The sequence below is a fragment of the Cornus florida genome, unplaced genomic scaffold (genome assembly GCF_030987335.1).
Source record: "Cornus florida cultivar Cherokee Brave unplaced genomic scaffold, ASM3098733v1 CherokeeBrave_3.0.0_Hap2_Chr08, whole genome shotgun sequence".
NCBI lineage: Eukaryota > Viridiplantae > Streptophyta > Magnoliopsida > Cornales > Cornaceae > Cornus > Cornus florida.
The window spans coordinates 34,007,880-34,026,495 of record NW_026775578.1 but is presented as its reverse complement, the minus strand read 5'-3'; the positions used below and the strand labels follow the sequence as shown (position 1 = coordinate 34,026,495).

At 34.2% G+C, this 18,616-nt stretch overlaps 2 protein-coding genes across 2 annotated transcripts; both read left to right on the top strand.

The window, feature by feature from the left end:
• Positions 1-1,459: 1,459 nt before the first annotated feature.
• LOC132268582 (protein LIGHT-DEPENDENT SHORT HYPOCOTYLS 1-like) lies at positions 1,460-3,230 on the top strand. The gene is made up of 2 exons (XM_059769413.1): positions 1,460-1,717; positions 2,198-3,230. The coding sequence occupies exon 2, from the start codon at positions 2,289-2,291 to the stop codon at positions 2,859-2,861; it is 573 nt and encodes a 190-aa protein (XP_059625396.1). The 5' UTR covers positions 1,460-1,717; positions 2,198-2,288; the 3' UTR covers positions 2,862-3,230.
• Positions 3,231-10,773: 7,543 nt separating this feature from the next.
• On the top strand, positions 10,774-13,612 carry LOC132271239 (probable arabinose 5-phosphate isomerase). Its single transcript, XM_059772568.1, has 3 exons — positions 10,774-11,525; positions 12,744-12,967; positions 13,249-13,612. Exons 1-3 carry the CDS (start codon positions 10,884-10,886, stop codon positions 13,403-13,405), a joined length of 1,023 nt encoding a protein of 340 aa, XP_059628551.1. The 5' UTR covers positions 10,774-10,883; the 3' UTR covers positions 13,406-13,612.
• The last annotated feature ends 5,004 nt before the right edge of the window (positions 13,613-18,616 follow it).

Here is an 18,616-nt window from a genome sequence, read left to right as displayed (position 1 = left end):
CAATTGATGTGGCACACGATTAAATGAAAAAAAAACATATTTTTCCTCCTCAATTGAGTCTTACAAAATTTTTATAAATCAGTATTCAAAAAAGACCACTCCTTTTGTTATTTATTTATTTTTGTTCAAATTTTCTTACCATATTATTTACGGTTGCCCTCTTGTAGTGAATTCCAACGAAGCAAAAAAAAAAAAAGAGAAAGGGAATCAAACAATGTAGTTGCAGCCAAGCTCAGTTGAGTACATCATTTGAGGTCAAGTCGAGTACTATTGTCACTTTGTGTTGCTGTACACTAAGGATAACTCATGGGTCCTTTGTGTTTTCTGTGCCCCAACAAGGGGGTGTTTACACAAATTGAAGAGAATGTAAAACAAGTCATTCCAGAAATGATAAAGAAGCTACCCACCACCAGTTTGTTGTTATTTTTCTGGGTAAACAATTGGCATAATTTTGGACTGACTTTTATGGACTTGTGCAAGTTCTCATTATTTCCCGATAATTAGATCTTGCTTTGCACAATCTCCCTACTAATTAGTTTTAAAAACTCGTTTATATAGTTAAGAGACATCCACATATATAAGTGTCATGGACTTCTACTCCTGACGATGCGGGACATGACGATGCGGGACATCACAATCACTCCCTCTTATGAACTAGCGTCCTTGCTGACCCGACTCGTGGACTTTCCATGTTACTTCATTTTTGGCTTGGGATTGATTCTGATACCATTTGTCAAGATTTGACCTGAACGATATAAATACTATAAGTCTTGTACATTCTTTTCTCATGATTTTCAAAACGCGTATATGCCTATAGGAGGGGCATTTGCACATGGAAGTAAGTATATTTGATTGAAAGGGATGAGCATTAATCGCGTCCTTCATCATCAACATTATATGTTTTTACGGAGAGAAAACTCACTTAATTGTGTGCTAAAGAGAGTAGGTGTTAAAGGCGCCTTAAGTAGTTCTAAACGAAAAATAAAATGAATATAAATGGGTGGGTATACAACGTTACTCAATAGTTTAAGTTTTTAAATTAAAGAGTAAGTCTCCGACTTGATACAAACTTATAAGTGATATTAGACTTAAATTTAAGTTATGATCTGATGTCAGATAAAAGAAATCCAGACTCTATCTAGATTAACAAATTGGTTCGATGACAATAAAAATATTACGAGTTTAAGTGAAAGAGAATGTTAAAATGTCTATCATCAATGCGAATAGAAAGGGAAAACCCCGGGCCAGTAAACACATTTTGGATGAGCATAGGGAACTGCCTTGCAGGTTCCTAGTTGGGACTAATGTTGTTTCCAAATTACTTCCTTTTGTTTTTTTGGGGTAGTGTATCCACTCCACGCGCCTTCAAGTCAGTGGTGAGTGCCGTGCGTCACTTCTATCCACTTAATAAAATGCCAATGCTTTCCCTTTTCTTGGCAATATACCAACTTGCCATAAATGCCACTTGACCCCTCTCCCTCTTTACACTCACTCATTCTCCCTCTCCACAGTATATAGTAGTTAATTGGGTTCATTCATATGCTTCCCCTGTCCATGGAAAGAAAATCTGATCATCTGATCTTTCCTTTTTAAACCACAAGAAACTACTGCCACTTCTCTCCAAGATTTCTCTCTGATCATCAGTACCCTGGTTCAAACAAAGCAAATCCCAGAGATACATATATATCATATATATATATATACACACACACACAAGGTATGTATCTTCTGTACATTCTCTCTCTCTCTTCCATTTCAAACATTTCCCCCTCCCCCTTCTCCTCTCTCACTCATCAACAAGCTCTCTCTCTCATCAAGAAGAGAAGGAATATGCATTGTAGAAATTGTTTGTTTTAATTTTTTGATATATATATTTTTTAATATCAAAAAGTAAATTTATAGTTCAAAAATCTGTTTGGCTGATAGTATTATGAAAAGTGTATCTGAAAAGTGTGTCGAAGTTGGAAAAAAGAAGAGTTTATGTAACAATCTTAACAATCTTTTTAAGATGCTCTAAAAACTATTATATATTTTTGGAGATCTTGATGTAATAATTGAATCACACTAATGCCGGAAAAATACAGTGAAAATAGAAAATGAACTCCTTAAAACCTAGCTAATATAGTATATATAGTGATTAGTGAACTGTATATCTATCAGATCTCATCACCTGAAACTCCCTCTCTCTATCTGTCAGATGATTTCCACAGAAAGTAGCAACAAAGATTAAAACCCTAGAAAAAGGAAAGCCAAGAGAAGCTAGCATTCATCAAATCTATATCGACTCAATGGATTTCATTACAGTAGAAAGCAATATTCCCAAATCCAACAACATCAACATCATAGCAAACACTATGATCCCAAGCAGCTGCTCACCACCTCCGCCACCGGTTCCCAGCCGGTACGAGAACCAGAAGCGGCGAGACTGGAACACATTCTGCCAGTACCTCAGCAACCACAGGCCTCCACTCTCTCTCCCCCTATGCAGTGGTGCCCATGTCCTCGAATTCCTCCGCTACCTCGACCAGTTTGGCAAGACCAAAGTCCACAACCCCGCCTGCCCCTTCTTCGGTGTCCCTAACCCTCCTGCACCTTGCGCTTGCCCTCTCCGGCAGGCCTGGGGAAGCCTCGACTCCCTCATCGGACGCCTCAGAGCCGCCTATGAAGAGCACGGTGGGAAGCCGGAGGGGAACCCTTTTGCTGCAAGAGCAGTGAGGCTGTTCCTGCGCGAGGTCCGCGATTTTCAGGCCAAATCAAGGGGCATCAGTTATGAGAAGAAAAGGAAGAGAATTACAAAGCAGAAGAAGATAGCATTGCAGCCTCATGGTGAAGCTGATTATAGTGGTAAAGCCATTATCTAGAGTTGTTTGAATTAAATCTTTAATTTAATTACTATATGATATCTATATATATATATATATATAGAACTAGATTATGAATCTTATGTCTTCTCTCTTTATGGTTTTAGCTGATCAAACTATGTGTATTTTTATGTTCTCGTTGTTTGTTGAAATGGGTAATTAGAGAATAGAGTAATGGATTAGTAATTTAGTATATAATTTAGTTATTGCAGGAATTATCTTTAGATTTGTGGTAGTCTTGAATTTGATCCAAATGCAACAGTAGGGTTTGGAACTAGCAATAGTGGAAGTAGCAGTTGGAATAGAAGCAGAAGTAATGGTAATTAACATCATAAATTGGTGTGTGTGTATGCATATATACATACATATACATTCTTCAAGCAATCAATAGACTATATTTACAAATTCTTATTTTTGTTGTATTTATAAGCATGACAAGTCCCTTGTCCCTTCTTTGTCATACTCATGACTAATTTTACATGCATATACAGTTTGATGCCTTAATTCTATAGCTATGTAATTAAAAAACAAAAAGCCAATATTAGGACAAAGATACGAAGATATGTAAAACTTTATATATATATATGCATTCATACATCCTCAGATTTGTCCAATTCTAAAGTGGCTGCTCTTATTCTACTGCATGTGAAGTTCTAATCAATTCACTATTTGTATAATGTGTGTTTTGTCTGGCACCGCATCCACCAAGCAGTGGTTTCTTGACATACATATGCCAATATGCGAGTATATATTAATATATTTAAGGATAAAAGATACATGCGCGCATACATAATTGTATATAATCTATATCTGTGTGTATGTGTGGTTTATATATGGAGGATGTAGGAGCATAATCTTGAACGACACGGGTGGAGAATGATATATATACTAGATAAACATCTGTTGACCGTAGAACTCATAAACAAAAATTGGTTTGTTCAACTTCAAAGTCTACCTTCATGATTATATATAGAATAACAGGTATTAATTATTTAATGTTATACCAAGAAATTTTTTTGCATGGGTATATTAGAGAAAAGAGAGGGAGAGAGACTATATATTGAGTTATAAAAACAAAAAACAAAAAATAAAAAAACCAAATTTTGAACTTTGCAGTTATGTTATACTAAGATATATTTCAACTTGGATCTATTTCTTATTTATATCATATATTTATCTCTTGTGTGTATGTGTTGATACTTTTGTCTTTGTGTGAAGAAATTGGATGATGCAGAAGGAGTACATAGTACTATTAATCTGTTTTATATGAAAATTTAATTTCTTCCCCATATTTTTTTTAAAAATTATTGTCTAGTAATTTATGAAACATGTACTGCGTATATGGGGCATTAATTGTACGTGGTGTACTAAGAAAAAGTCCAATGTTCATCATTTTGGACTGGTGGTTGTAGTGTTTATATATGGTTGAAATTGTTTTGATCATCTTACAGTTATACCTGAGAATTAAAAAGCCTTTCATTTAGGAGTAGCAGATTTTTTTTTTTTTTGAATGTTCATGCGGTCAGGGATGGTTGAAATTGTTTTGAGGCATTATATAGTTATTTTCAAGATTCAATTTTCTTAGTCCAGTAATTGATTATATGCATAATTAAGTCTCTCTAGTTCAAGTGTTTTTGAGCTACATTAATGTCATCAAGAAATGCCAATTCTATGCTTTCACCACAGTTTATTATCAACAATTGTTTCACTTTTTTTTCTTTGTTGTAATTAATGTTTTATTTTATTTTATTTTATTTTTGTCATCTGTTCCAATTTCATTAATTAGGATGAAAATTAACCATATTGGAAGAGACCAGTGGATGGAGAGAGATAGAGACATATATAGAGTGTGTATAGTCGAGATTAACACTCTATTATTAGGTTGAGTAGAGCAATCAAAGGTGAGAATTCTGTCTCATAGAGAGAGAGAGACACACACACACACATGGTAGCCCTTGGATGAGATGTTTCTTGAAAGATGAGGACAAAGCTCAAGACAAGTGGAGCACAGATAGAGCATTTAAAAAGTGAGATATAGTTGGGTATTGACTAAAAAGATGATCTAGCAAAATCTATAATTAGGGGAAAGGACGAAACCCTAGATCCAATTTTTCCACCATAGGTGCTAGCTTATCTAGAAACACACAGTATATATATGCTGCGCGCGCGCGCTAATACATACAATAAGACATAACATGAGAAAATGAAGTTTGTGAATTTGACAGGTTATGTTTCCTAATCAACGACCAAATCACAGTCAATTGGCTGGCTGATGTTGGATTATTGTTCGGCCGAGCACAGTGCATCCGTGGGTTGCACTGGTGTAGTCCATTGTTGAAGATCTCGACTTAAATAGAATTGTCTTCCAAAATTTAATGCTAGGTTTGGTTGGTGAGAATGATTGAGTGGGATGAATGAAGTTTTTCGTGTTTTGATTAGAGAAAAAGAGAAGTTCCGAGTTTGGTTAGAAAAAAGAAAAGAGAGGGTGAAACATCACTCATTTTTTTATATTTTGAAATCAGAAAGGAGAGAAAAAGTCAATAACAACTTTAACCTCTTCAAAAAAGTTCAAATATATATCTACTTTTTGTTATTTTATACGATAAGGATATATTGATAAAAATATATAAAAACTTTATTTTTCTTGTATCTAAATAAAAAAAAAAGTATTTTCACATCCATCATTTTAATTATTCATTTAAAAAAAAATAATAAAAAGAGACTTTTCCTTCGCTATGAATTCTTCACCCATCTTTCCCCCTTTTTTCTATTCGTTTTTTCATCCCTTCAATCAAATAGGGTGCTAAAAATACCGTCTCAAGGATCCCTAAGAGGCGGCATGGATCGCATAACGTCACTCTAATACTAATGGTGTCTTTTTTTCTTATATGGCCATTCTGCCCTATGTCCTGTCACATCAATGTTTGCGTTTTTGGAAGATACTGTAAAAAGTAAGTATATGCACGTTAATTACTATCTACACTAAAAATTTTAGATAGTTGTTAGAGAATATGTCTAACAAAATACATCAAGCTCAAATATTTTCTCTCATGTGTAATATGGATATAAACGAAATGAGGGAATAAAAAATAGATGTTGGAGACTTGGCACCTCCATAGAATTAATTCTCTTAAATAGGGCATGTTTAGTTTATTTTCTAATTTTTAGAAAAATGAAAACTCGAAAGTAAAACAAAAAACTTAAAATTAGAAAGCGTAGAAACTTTTGATCTGCTTAGTTGAGTTTTTTTGAAAACAATTGTATGTTTTTCGAGAACTAAAATTTAAAAAATGGTACAAAAAAATATATTTAATTGATAATTTTTTAAAACTGTTTTTTGAAAACTTAATTAAAGAAATAGGGTCGTCTTAAGAGAATTGTCTTTATACACTTAAACCAAGCAGACCTTTTATTTTGTGAACCATTTTTACGAAAACTGTTTTCTAACAATTTAATTAAAGAAAAAAATATCTTGATTTTAGATAGTAGTCTTTTGTAGTTTTCTATAAACAGTTCTCTCTTCTTCTTCTTTTTTTTTTTTTTTAGTTCCTTAAGAAAAAAAAAAAAGAGAGGTTAAATTTCCATAAAAATACACTCTAAAATATAAACTAATAATAATCAAAATTTGAGACATAATTCCTAACAATATTTTACATGGTGGTGAATTGTAAGATATTCTAAAAATCTGACACTATATAAAATAAAACATAAATAAAATATATGCAGTATATGAATCTGAATATAAAAAATTTAATTATATAATTCTCATAAAATCTTTTTTAAAATTAAAAACTCATGACACTTGCGAAGGTGTGATAAAGTGCACTTCATTATACTTTTTATGCTAAAAACAACATTATACAACATGTGCAAATAGATGACTGCTAAGCACACTAGCGACAACGCGATTTTAATCTTACATAAAATAAGATTATGAAATTCACGTAAGGGCATCTTTTTCTGTTCCTAAGGATCTGTGCAGCTCTTTCGTGCATCTAACTTATCTAAGAATATCAAAACGGTGACGTTTAAATTCATTTACTGTGTTGTGTGTGTTCCACACACATTAAACATTAGAGAGAAGGGGGTTAAATTATGTGGAAGATATTCCGCAATCTAAGGGGAAGACCGACAGGGATACTCGATTCTGACACGTGCAGCTAAGTGGTCCCCACAAGCGGCGTGCTATACCACGTGGCCACAAGTACCACCTGTCGGCCACAGAACTGCCTCTCTCCTCCTCGTTTCCAGTGCTCCCCAACCCACAAGCTACGATGCCGACACGTGAGTCAGTCTCAACCGTCGGATGCGTTGTCTTTCCCAGGAAAAGTTTGTCCGTACGAGAATTCGACGACACCCCCAATTTTTTTTGCCTTGTTTGGCTTCCACAGTTTTTGCCATTTGCGGGAACCAAAATCATCCAAACGGTCTCGATTATGGTGGCTTCTCCACTCATCCCTGCTTTCCGACTTTTATACTTGTAAGGTTGCTGCTATATACATAATTTATATGTATCTATATATGTATATATATAAGCATTGAATCAATCCAAATTTTATAATTTTATTTTAAGATATTTTGAGCTTATTTTTTTTTTTTTATAATGTAAGAGTTTTTGATGTGATATTTATCATGAGGTTGACTTCAGATGGTAGTTTTATTCTGAAAAAATATGTTTTGAACAACTTTATGGACTGGACTCACTTTTCAATGGACTAAATCACAATTATTGGATGAGCTGGACCACATATAGCCTTCACTATTTAGTACATGTGATTTTCAATTGGACCATATATAGGCTTCACTATTTTATAAGTACATGTGATTTTCAATGAAAATCGAAATGTCATTATAATATTCATAGTTTTTTATTAAAGAAAATATGAACTTGCTTGGTAATTTGCTTAGTTGATCTCAAAACAGTCTAATAATTATTTAGAAGTTACAACTTACAAGTAGTTATGAATTGTCCTTGGAAATTAGAGGAGCACTTTGGTTGCCGGAGTTGGAAAGAAAGAAGATAAGGGAAAGAATGTTTTTATATGTCACTCATTTACCGGGAAATTACAATGACCTTGCAGACCATTCAGTATTTATTATTTTGATCTTTTTTAAAATTTGACGTGTATACTGAACAAATTCTTAATGTTTTCTTTCCAGCTAACCTATTGACCATATTTTTTAAAATGACACTCTTGTATAAAATGTAATATAATATATTATTATAATATAAGGGTATTACTGACTTTCCACACTTAAAATTACTTTTTAACCGTGACAAACGGTTTTAGGAAATATCAAAGTAATAAATGCAAAACAATCTACCTATGTATAATTTTGTTCAAATCTCAAAGAAGGTCAATGTAATTTTCTCTTGATTTAAACATGAGTGAGCTAAAAAGAAATAAAAAATAAATACCAAAAGAATGGAAATTTTTCTCAAAAAATGATCATGCGTGTTTTCTATATGTTTGGGCCAAGGAGGTGGACTTCAGCTTCAAGTGAACCCAATTGTTGAGCCATTATTGATTAAAGGAAAATGGTCACCAACAGGCCTAAAGAAGGCCTCTAGCAGAAACACAAATCCGATGATCAGATTTGGGCTTAAAAGTTGGCCCTTTATGCTCCATTTCTGAAGGAGGCCCAGATTTGGGTATACTTTTCCCCAAAGTCATCACATCACCTATCCGCAATAGACTCACACATCCATTTATTCGAGAGAATGTTAAATATTCCGGGAGTATGGTACTCCGCGATCATCCCAACCCTTGGATGTGGTGGGGTCCACCACCACGTCCATGATCCAACGGCTCCCATTATTCCAGAGTACCATACTCTCGAAATATTTAATATTTTCTCCAACGGTCTATTGTTACTACAAAACTCGAACCCTCACCTTTCATTTTGAAAAGTGAAGGAAAAATTTATTAATAGACTACATAACCTCTGACAGAGAAATGCAAAAGCGTGTTAGTTGACTAATTTAAAAATAGATGTAATGAACTTAAAATGTTAGATGAATCCAAATAGTGATACTGTTTTATCAACCGAAAAAAAAAAAAAAAAAAAATTACGTTAGTGTTATTTAATTTTGGCTTGTGCTTTTACTGTATGTAGCATAACTCTTACTTCTTAAAGTTGATAGATCTATTTAATCATCATAGGTCAAATAAAAATGTAGTATCACCAAACTTCACATGGCTTTGAGCCTTTATGTGCTGGCTCGATCTGAAACCTGATTATGCTGTTGGTACCTTAGGTTCCAAAGACAAGTGCCCTAATTGTGTGTTGTTAACAGCTAAAATCCTCTTCAATATTGCAGAAGATCAATACAGCAACCAACGGTGGTGATTGGCACCACGGTCTCATCAAATGGTTATGGGTTCCATTTGATGGTGTTAATTACCACCATTAATGATATATCGTACTTATCGGAGAGGACGTTCCTATAATTTAAAATCTTGATGGGTTTAATTGGGACATTTGTCTGCAAATTTGCAAGCATGTACATAAATGCACATGGAGTTTTATACTTAAGTAAAGTCGCAAATTAAAATTTTTGCTATGACAAATGAAGGGTAATGATAAATTTAATCTCCTTCCATATATCACAAGCAGCTAGTTGAGGCTAGCCTCACGAATAATTCCATAATCCTCACGATCGCACCCTCATTACAAGTTTGTACACATGCTTTTAGAGTTACTAGATTGGCTACAACACCCGAACTGTAATACAAAATCATCCCCAAAGATCTCGGTCGAAAGGACGTATGCCCTCGGTCAAAAAGGCATATGCCAAACATTTCCTTAGTGAAATATTATCTTAGTGAAATAAAATTTTTAACAAGTGGAACTTTAAATAATGTACATCTTGGATGGCTAAATTTGCATCTTTTTTATCAAGGAAAATGATTTAGAGTCTATATACAACCATTCCAATTAATTCATGCAAGCAGGGACTGACATCATTATAATTGCCTGAATAAAATTAATAAAATTTGTGAACATATCAGACCAGGGGCGGAGCTAGTGGTCTGACCCCACCATACATATGGTAGTTTTTTTGTTTTTGTTTTTTTCAACATGTATATATATATATGAAATTTTTTATATAATGCCTCCGAAAATTATTATTTTCTAAAATTATTTCTTAATTTTTTTATTTTTTCTCATTTACTATTTAAATTTCTTTTAAAAAAAATTCTAATTTTTTGCCTTTTTAAGTTATCATTTTTCTTACTTTTTTTCTTTTTTCTTATTTTTTTCCCACCTAGTCCTTTAAATATATATTTTTTCTTAATATTGTGTCCCAAAACTAAAATCCCGACTCCTGCATGGGCTCCATATTATTACTCTTTTATTAACCCACTCAATAATTATATTTAATCAAAAAGTAAAAAACCCTTTTATTAATCCCACTCAATAATTATATTTAATCAAAGAATCAAAAACCCTTATTAAGCAAAGAATAAGTTGATTGAGTTCTAACCCCTTTTAAGCTTTTTCAAAGAATTATATTATAAAATGTTTCCCACATATGACTAAAACAACTGCCATCACAAGACGTAATGTGACATTTATGCCAGCCAAAAACAATGGGATTGTGGGACCCACCAGCTGAGTTGTACACGCCTTGGTGTAAAGAGAGTGTCGGCGAGGGGACATACTAGCAGATGAATGAAATAAAGCGCCGAATAAGTCCTGTTTGGATAACCTTTCTACTAAAATGCAATTTTGATATTGTTGCAAAATATATAAAATGCCCATTTTTTTTTTTTTTTTTTTTTTTTTTTTTTTGCTATTATAGAAGTTTTTTCTTGTGATATTTATCACCAAAATACTGTATCATTTTCGTCGAGTTATTATTATTTTTTTTATTCCTAATATGATAATAATGATATATATTCACTGCATAAACACTCCCTAACTCAGCCCCGCGTAATATAACAGAATCAACCGCTCAAACCATTCTCTCTCTCTCTATCAAACAACCCCAAAACCAGAAGAGAGAGGAACTACACAATGGGGTCTCTCCCACCATCTTCAGATCTCTCTTTACCCTCCCAAAAAGCCCTAGTTGACCCCAATAACCTCCTCAAACTCTTCAAATCCCAGCAAAATTACCTAAACTACTTCTTCCAAAACCTAGACCTCTCTCAAACCCTAACCTTCACTCAAACCCTCTTGAACGCCAAGGGCACAATCTTCTTCACCGGCGTCGGCAAATCGGGCTTCGTCGCTCAAAAGATCTCCCAAACCCTAGTCTCCCTCGGAATCCGATCTGGGTTTTTGTCCCCTGTCGACGCCCTTCACGGCGACATCGGCATTTTGTCGAATTCCGATCTCTTGGTGCTCTTTAGCAAGAGCGGGAACACGGAAGAGTTGCTCCGGCTCGTGCCGTGCGCGAGGGCGAAAGGGGCGTACTTGATCGCGGTGACCTCGTCGGAGTCCAATTCTCTGATGGGTGTGTGTGATTTGAATGTGCATTTGCCTCTGGAGAGGGAATTGTGTCCGTTCGATTTGGCACCGGTGACCTCGACTGCGATTCAGATGGTTTTCGGAGATACGGTGGCGATTGCGTTGATGGGTGCGAGGAATTTGACCAGGGATGAGTATGCCGCGAATCACCCGGCAGGTCGGATTGGGAAAACCTTGATTTTCAAGGTGAGAGTGATTTGGATTTACTTCGATTTATTTAGAATTTTTGGTTATTTCAAATTGGGATCTGGTTAGAATTCAGTAGATTAAGCTTATCTTTTTGAGTCACATGCTTCATTTGAACTTTAAATGGCATTGAAATATGGCTTCTTTTAGTTTCATGAAAATCTTACCTATACACATGGATACACATATATAAATATAATACATTTATACATATAGTATGTGTATGGTTATGCTTTCTCAGATTTTGGTTGTGATAGTGATATTTCTCACTTGCTTGGTTGGATGATAATATGAATCTGGGTCTGGATTTCTGTGTTAGAATCAGTTATCAGCTGACTAGAGCTGATTAATTGGTGTTATCTATTAATTGCATATAGAGGAAACAACCTAAGCCGTGATTATGCAGATTGATATATATTGGTTGAGTAGTTTGAGGGCCCTTCATATATGGATTATGATTCTTAAACACGAGAATTTAGGTCCAGAAATCATTTTAATGATTTTACCGAATTCGTCACAGGCAAGATAAAGAGTTGGTTTTTGTCAAAACCTTAATAATGTTTTGTAGGAACCATGACAAAGAAAAGTTTATCTTTCTTCTTCGGGCAAGGCTACAGGAAGATGACATTTTTTCAAAAAGAAATATACACACACATATAGAAATATGAATTATGGTGGTTGACATGGCTCGTGTTGATTGAAATATTAAGACTGTCTGTATCTGATTATTATAGAACTTATATTCATCATAAGAACAGGGTTGACATGGTTCATGCTGATTGAAAATATTGGAACTGTCTACATCTAATTATTGAAGAACTTATTTTCATCATAATAATGGTGGTTGACATGGTTCATGTCGATTGAAAATATTGAAAGTGTCTATATCTAATTATTGAAGAACTTATTTTCATCATCATGATGAGGGAGTTGACATCTACATGAATGTTACCATTGAAATGATTATTCTTTTCTAGGGCCAATCCTTTAAAAGGTTGTAGCCAGGATAAGATATGTATGTAGTTTGCCAATGGAATCTAAAAGTAATGCAGAATTATGCATTCTTAAAACCGTGAAGGATTTTTTGGAGTCAATTATAAACATTTCAGTTGCAGTTGAACCATCAAAAGCTGATATTTTATTAGCAGATGATTTGTTTATAAACAAATGAAGCAGATAGGAAAATAAGGACTTTTGCCTGATCTACTTGTGTTGCAGGTGAAGGATGTTATGAAAAAGCAAGAGGAACTTCCAGTCTGCAGGGAAGATGATTTGATAATGGATCAGCTAGTCGAGCTATCCAGTAAAGGATGTGGATGCCTCCTTGTAATTGATGAACAGTACCACTTGATAGGCACGTTCACTGATGGTGACTTGCGGCGCACACTGAAAGCTAGTGGCGAGGGGATCTTCAAGCTTACCGTGGGAGAGATGTGCAACAGGTAACGTCTTGCTCAAGATATTAGAGTAAAGCATAGGTTTATCAAGCATTGGGAGTCCTATTTAGATATGCAGTCGTGCAAAATTCACCACATGAAGCAACCTGTTAAGATTTTGTTAACTCCTATTACTACATTTGAATAAATTTAGATGATCCTGATTTCTTTAATCTTCCTGATGTGATATAACGTAGGTCTTAGCTCAATTATGTAGGATCCATTTATGCCAGATTAGAGGAAACAGTTGCTTATGGTTTCTTTCTGTAACTTCTGCGGCATTTTAGGAATCCAAGGACGATTGGTCCCAATGCAATGGCAGTTGAAGCAATGCAGAAGATGGAGTCTCCTCCATCTCCCGTTCAGTTCTTGCCTGTCATCGAGCATCAAAACGTCTTGATTGGTATCGTTACACTGCACGGATTGGTCTCAGCTGGCTTGTGAGTTCTATATGGATGTATTAATAGTCTCTATTCCGTCTTTTATTTCTACAAACGATTCTTTTGTATTTTTTACCCCAATCCTCTGACGAGGTGGTTTATCTGATATTCTTTAGATGGTTAATGTTGTACTTAAGAAGCATATGAAAAATCTTAATTGATATTTGTTATCTAAGTAAAGGGGTCTCTTGAGCATCCATTATTTGACGTACTTGAAAGTTCAAAGATGTAAGCTTTTTGCTGTTGTTACATTTCTTTTAGGCTTTCAACTCATCGACTCTTACCAAGCTTTTTGCTGTTGTTACATTTCTTTTAGGCTTTCAACTCATCGACTCTTACCAGAACCATGACCCAATGGTTTCAGAATATGACAGGAATTGTTTATATTTTCTGGTTTTGATTTCTCGCGTGCGCAGACCAAGTTTTGGAGAATAACCAGTTATTATTATTCGTACATTTAGGTGCAAACTTTAATAAGATTTGAGACTGTAATCTTGGTTGCTTCCACCTTGGCCATGGCTCAATCGAGAAACTATTAGATATAGGCCACTTGATGGTCTAGTCCAATCAAAATTCATGTTTACGTTACTCTTTCTCTATAATATGTTAATAAAACACTGTTGACTGTCAATTACTATGATGTAAGAGTGAAAAGGCAGAGAAAAACTACAAACCTTATTTTGAATAATTGTATAATCTAGATTAGTCATTAATTTTTGATATTTTATACCATTCTTGTATTTGGTTGAAAATTTTGTTATATAAACAAAATGCCTTTGACAGAGAGCTTTTGAAAACAGTTCTGAAAAAGATTTGGCAAAAACATTCCGTTTCCAGGGGACCAATAAGCTTTGAGAAATAAATCTGGCTGTATTAGCTGTCAGTGAAATTGATCAAGGCAATGCTTAGATTACAGACATAACCATCTAAATTTGTGTTTGTGTGAGAGAGATGAAATTGTGTAGATTCTTTCTGAATTTTGGGTAACTTGTCCTGTCGAGTGTAGAAGAAAAGCTGTTCGAGCTTGTGAGAGACTGCAATGCATTTGGCAACCTTGGTCTGAATGTTGTATCTTCCTGTCTTTCTATTAGCTCTCGTTCCACAATCTCTGTAAGAAATATGAAGCCATACAACTCTCAGTTTCTTATGTGCATCACCTCTATAAGAGCTTGGAATATAAATTTTCCCTGAATGTAGTAAAGGACGAGGAAAGAAAGAAATTCTTCAAAATTTAAGAAACATCACGAGAAAAATAAAATGTTGGAATTGTAACAAAAAGGTCATATGGCAAATGATTGACCTGAAAAAAAAAAAAAAGTAATAATAATAATAATAATAATAATAATAACTGAAAAGGAACATCAAGAGCAATGACTAAAAAGCACTATGGCAAAATGTCATATGGCAAATGATTGACCTGCATAGGTGTTCTAGTGTTGTTTTCGGAAAAGAAATAAAAGAAAACTGCTACAGCACCACACCAAACTAGGGTGTGGCAAATTGACGGGATGGATCAGATTTGACCCGGGTTAGATATGGGCGGATCAAATATTAACCCATTTGTACTGTGTCAAATGTGGGTTGGGTCAAACCGTGATGACCCAATGACCCGTTTTTTAAATTTCTTTCTTTTTATTTTTTTATTTTATTTTTTATGGACTATAACAAAATCGTTCTCACTCTTTTACCCTTTTTTCCAGCTTACACTATTACTCTAATTCCATCTTTATTTACTAAAAATTTGAAAAAAAAAAAAAATCAGTTTTAATTGCTTTTCAAAATAGGTTGAATGTAGGTAATAGGTTGACGAAACTCACATAATTGATATATAAATTTTACAATCTTTTTAAATTTTATACTATTTTATAAAATTTTAACCATCAATTCCTATGAATCCAAGTTAATAAGGGTTGAAAGATCCGACCCATTTGTACAACCCGATCCATTTAACCTTTAATATAATTTACTTAACGAAACTCTCTAACCATTTACAAAGATTTAATTATTCCCAAATCAAGTAAAATAACGACGTTTTGGTTATTTTATATATATTTATAAAAACTAGCAAACTTGTATATATATATATATATTGAATGGATAGTTTTCGTTGTTAGAGAAATTAGTAGGCAGGAGAATTATTGAACTAGCAGTGCGCCTTGAATCAAGTTCATTAAGAAATTATATATTCTTAGTTGTTACAAAAATCCATTAAATATAATCCCTAATTATATAGTTGAACGACGATCTTGATTGGAACTGGTAAGAATGTTAGAGAGAGACAGGGTGAGGCAGCATAAAATTTTCCTTAGCTAGTAGATAACTAGAGAGAGACTGGGTGAGGCAGTACGAAATCCTAGAGAGAGAGGGTGAGATGGTATGAAATTCTAGAGAGAGTCTTTCGAAAATATATATAACTTGTTTGGTTTGTAATTATGTGAACATTTTTTTATTTTTAAAAAATTAAAAATAAAAAAATATACAAAAAAAAAACTTGAGAATTGTTTTTAAAATTACAAACTAAACAGGCCAATATATTCTTAATTTTTTTGTTATTCTTTTCAGAAGTTGGAAAGTATACTGTATGAATTTTTCCTTACATATAAATGTATGCGTCCTAAAATATGGATTAAATATGAGTCAACTATTAAGAAGTGGACGGTTGTAGACAGGTTGTGAACCAATTTGTCACACCTTTACCGAACAGAGATCCATGGATCTACCAGTATAACAACACTAGAAGACTCCTGCAGTTTCATCTTAGATTCCTAATATTGACCCAAGTTGCTCTTATTGCCATAGCAGACACTGACAATATATAGGCGAGACTCAAGCAATCTCTTTAAGTGATTTTGGAGATGATAACAAAAGTGAGTGAGTGAGAGGACCAGAAATAAAATAAAATAAACAAAATAACTGCATTTAATAAGTTGATGACCGGTATATTTATCAATCTTTTTTTTCTTTTTCTTTTTTTTTTAAGGAAAAGATATTTATCAATCTTACTTTGTGAGTTTTGATAGGTTTTCTTTGACAAGATTATTTGATTTTGTTTTGATAAGCTTAGAAATATCTTTTATTCATACTGAATCCAAAATTGGATTCCTCATTTTTTTTATCATACTTTTTTCTTCTTTTCACCCAACATCTCACCACCTTCCAACCCCCATTAATCACAAACCCAAACAAATGAAATGAAAAACTTTTCCATTCCTTGATTAATAATTTTTTATAAGTCTTACTTTTTCATTAAATTTATTTGATTTTGATTAATTTTGACACAAATGTATGTCTTTCAGACATTGACTATAACAACATTGCAACAACCAATTTAATCAAGTTACTTTCTATCTTTTCTACAACATTGTTTTGCTCACGAGTACTTAAACAAGAAATCTGTTTGAAGCAATCAAAAAACAAACAAACCATAGTGTGTTGATCATTATCTGATATATATGTTGTACTAGCTCTCTAAATATGGAATTGGAATGTAGGTAAGTTCAAAGAATTGGAATGGAGGTAAGTGGCTTTTGTCCTAAACAATAGGCAATCACGCTACTATAGAAATTGTTTCTCAAACCTTTTTCACTAGGTGTTATAAATGATACTCATGTCTATGGTTCTCACCTATTTATAGACATTCTATATTCTCTCTGGAATTTTCTATGTAAATATCAACAATTTTACAATACTCTCTACCTTTTTAGAATCTTCTCAGCCCTGAAAGATTCCGAAGTCACTCACTACATTATTAGATCTTCTCTACCCTCTGCAATCTGAAAGATTCTAGAACCCTTTTTTCCTTATGTAATGCAGTAGGCAAAGCGAAAGATTTTAGAACCCCTCTCTCATCATGTCATGCAGTAGGATCCAAAGTCACTCCATTAATGCAAATATATATCTACGCAATGTGAGAGATTCTTGAACCCATCTCTCCTCATGTCATACAGTAGGATCCAAAGGACGTTGCCTGCGTGGCACTACCACACTTCATATAGGCGCGCAGGGCGTGACAATTAGCTAACGGCAGTTTAGCACATATTGTATATAATTTTGTCCTAGTTAGAAAGACGCATCCCTTTAAAGAATTATTTGCATTTAAGAAGGGTCATACCTCAGAGACATCAGAGCCAACCAAGTGAGGTCAACCTCTTGGAATTTAAGGCAAATATTGAAAACACATCCATTGAATCACATGATAATGCATGCAACCCTGGTACGTTGAAATTGAAAAAGATTATATTTATGATCATCTCTATTAGTTGAAATAATGATAAAAATTAACAGACAAATGTGTGATCAAAGTATCTTAACAAGTTGTCTTTTAACGCTTGTTTTTTTTTTTCCCCGGACAAACTAAGAAAAAGGGGATCCAAATACGGGCACACTCACTCGGCGAGTAAGGCGCACTACCAACTAGACCATGGGATTGATTTATTTTAAAAACGTCCCAAGATTTCATGATACATCCAGCGTGCCTACATCAGTAGCTAAGTTCATAAATTCCTGAGCATAACTATGGCCACCCCCCTACCTTACACCCACTTAACCTCAAAATTCACACCTAATCGATCAAATGAATGAACCAAGGGTTCAAACAATATAGACATGTTAAAATTGGGGTTTACATTATGCCACTCTCTTCCTTTCTTGTACCAAGATTGAAATGAACGGAACGAAAGTGTTTTCAAGCAGAAACACTCCACACAGAGGATTATCCTCCAGAAAATTCACACGACTATGACTTCAATTCTGAAATTGGGATTTCTTAAAGAATGCTCAGTGTCCAGAAGGATCCTCTCCGACTGGAACGTGTCTCCATCTTGTTGTCGTCCCCCTCCAAGGCCTCCAGACTAGCTCTTGCCGGAGTTCAGCCCTTGCTTGGTTTCACCGGATTTGCTCACTAACACCCTTAACAGTTTCTTAAAACTGTTAATGGAGGTTATTAGTTTTTGGGTTGGATTTCTCTCTTGTTGGCCCTCTTGGGCTTGTTTCTTGGTCCAAATGGACTTCATGGCATGGCCTATTGACCCACATTGTAAATTCCTACTTTTTTTTATTAATATATTCCAGTAGCTTTAAAATCCGAAAAAAAAAGATTGAAATGAACTGAAACTTGATATCATTTTTCGTAGGGTTCACTTGAAAATTGGTCAATGATTCTACAAGCTGAGAGGGAGGAGGGATTACCAAAAATATTGAGCCCATAAACTAAATC

What these genes read in the sequence shown, in the direction of transcription:
- LOC132268582 (XM_059769413.1), top strand. Translation starts at nt 2,289, where the DNA reads ATGGATTTCATTACAGTAGAAAGCAATATTCCCAAATCCAACAACATC.
- LOC132271239 (XM_059772568.1), top strand. Translation starts at nt 10,884, where the DNA reads ATGGGGTCTCTCCCACCATCTTCAGATCTCTCTTTACCCTCCCAAAAA. An exon ending in GGAAAACCTTGATTTTCAAG is followed by an intron (nt 11,526 to 12,743) that starts GTGAGAGTGATT and finishes CTTGTGTTGCAG; the next exon opens with GTGAAGGATGTTATGAAAAA. An exon ending in GTGGGAGAGATGTGCAACAG is followed by an intron (nt 12,968 to 13,248) that starts GTAACGTCTTGC and finishes GCGGCATTTTAG; the next exon opens with GAATCCAAGGACGATTGGTC.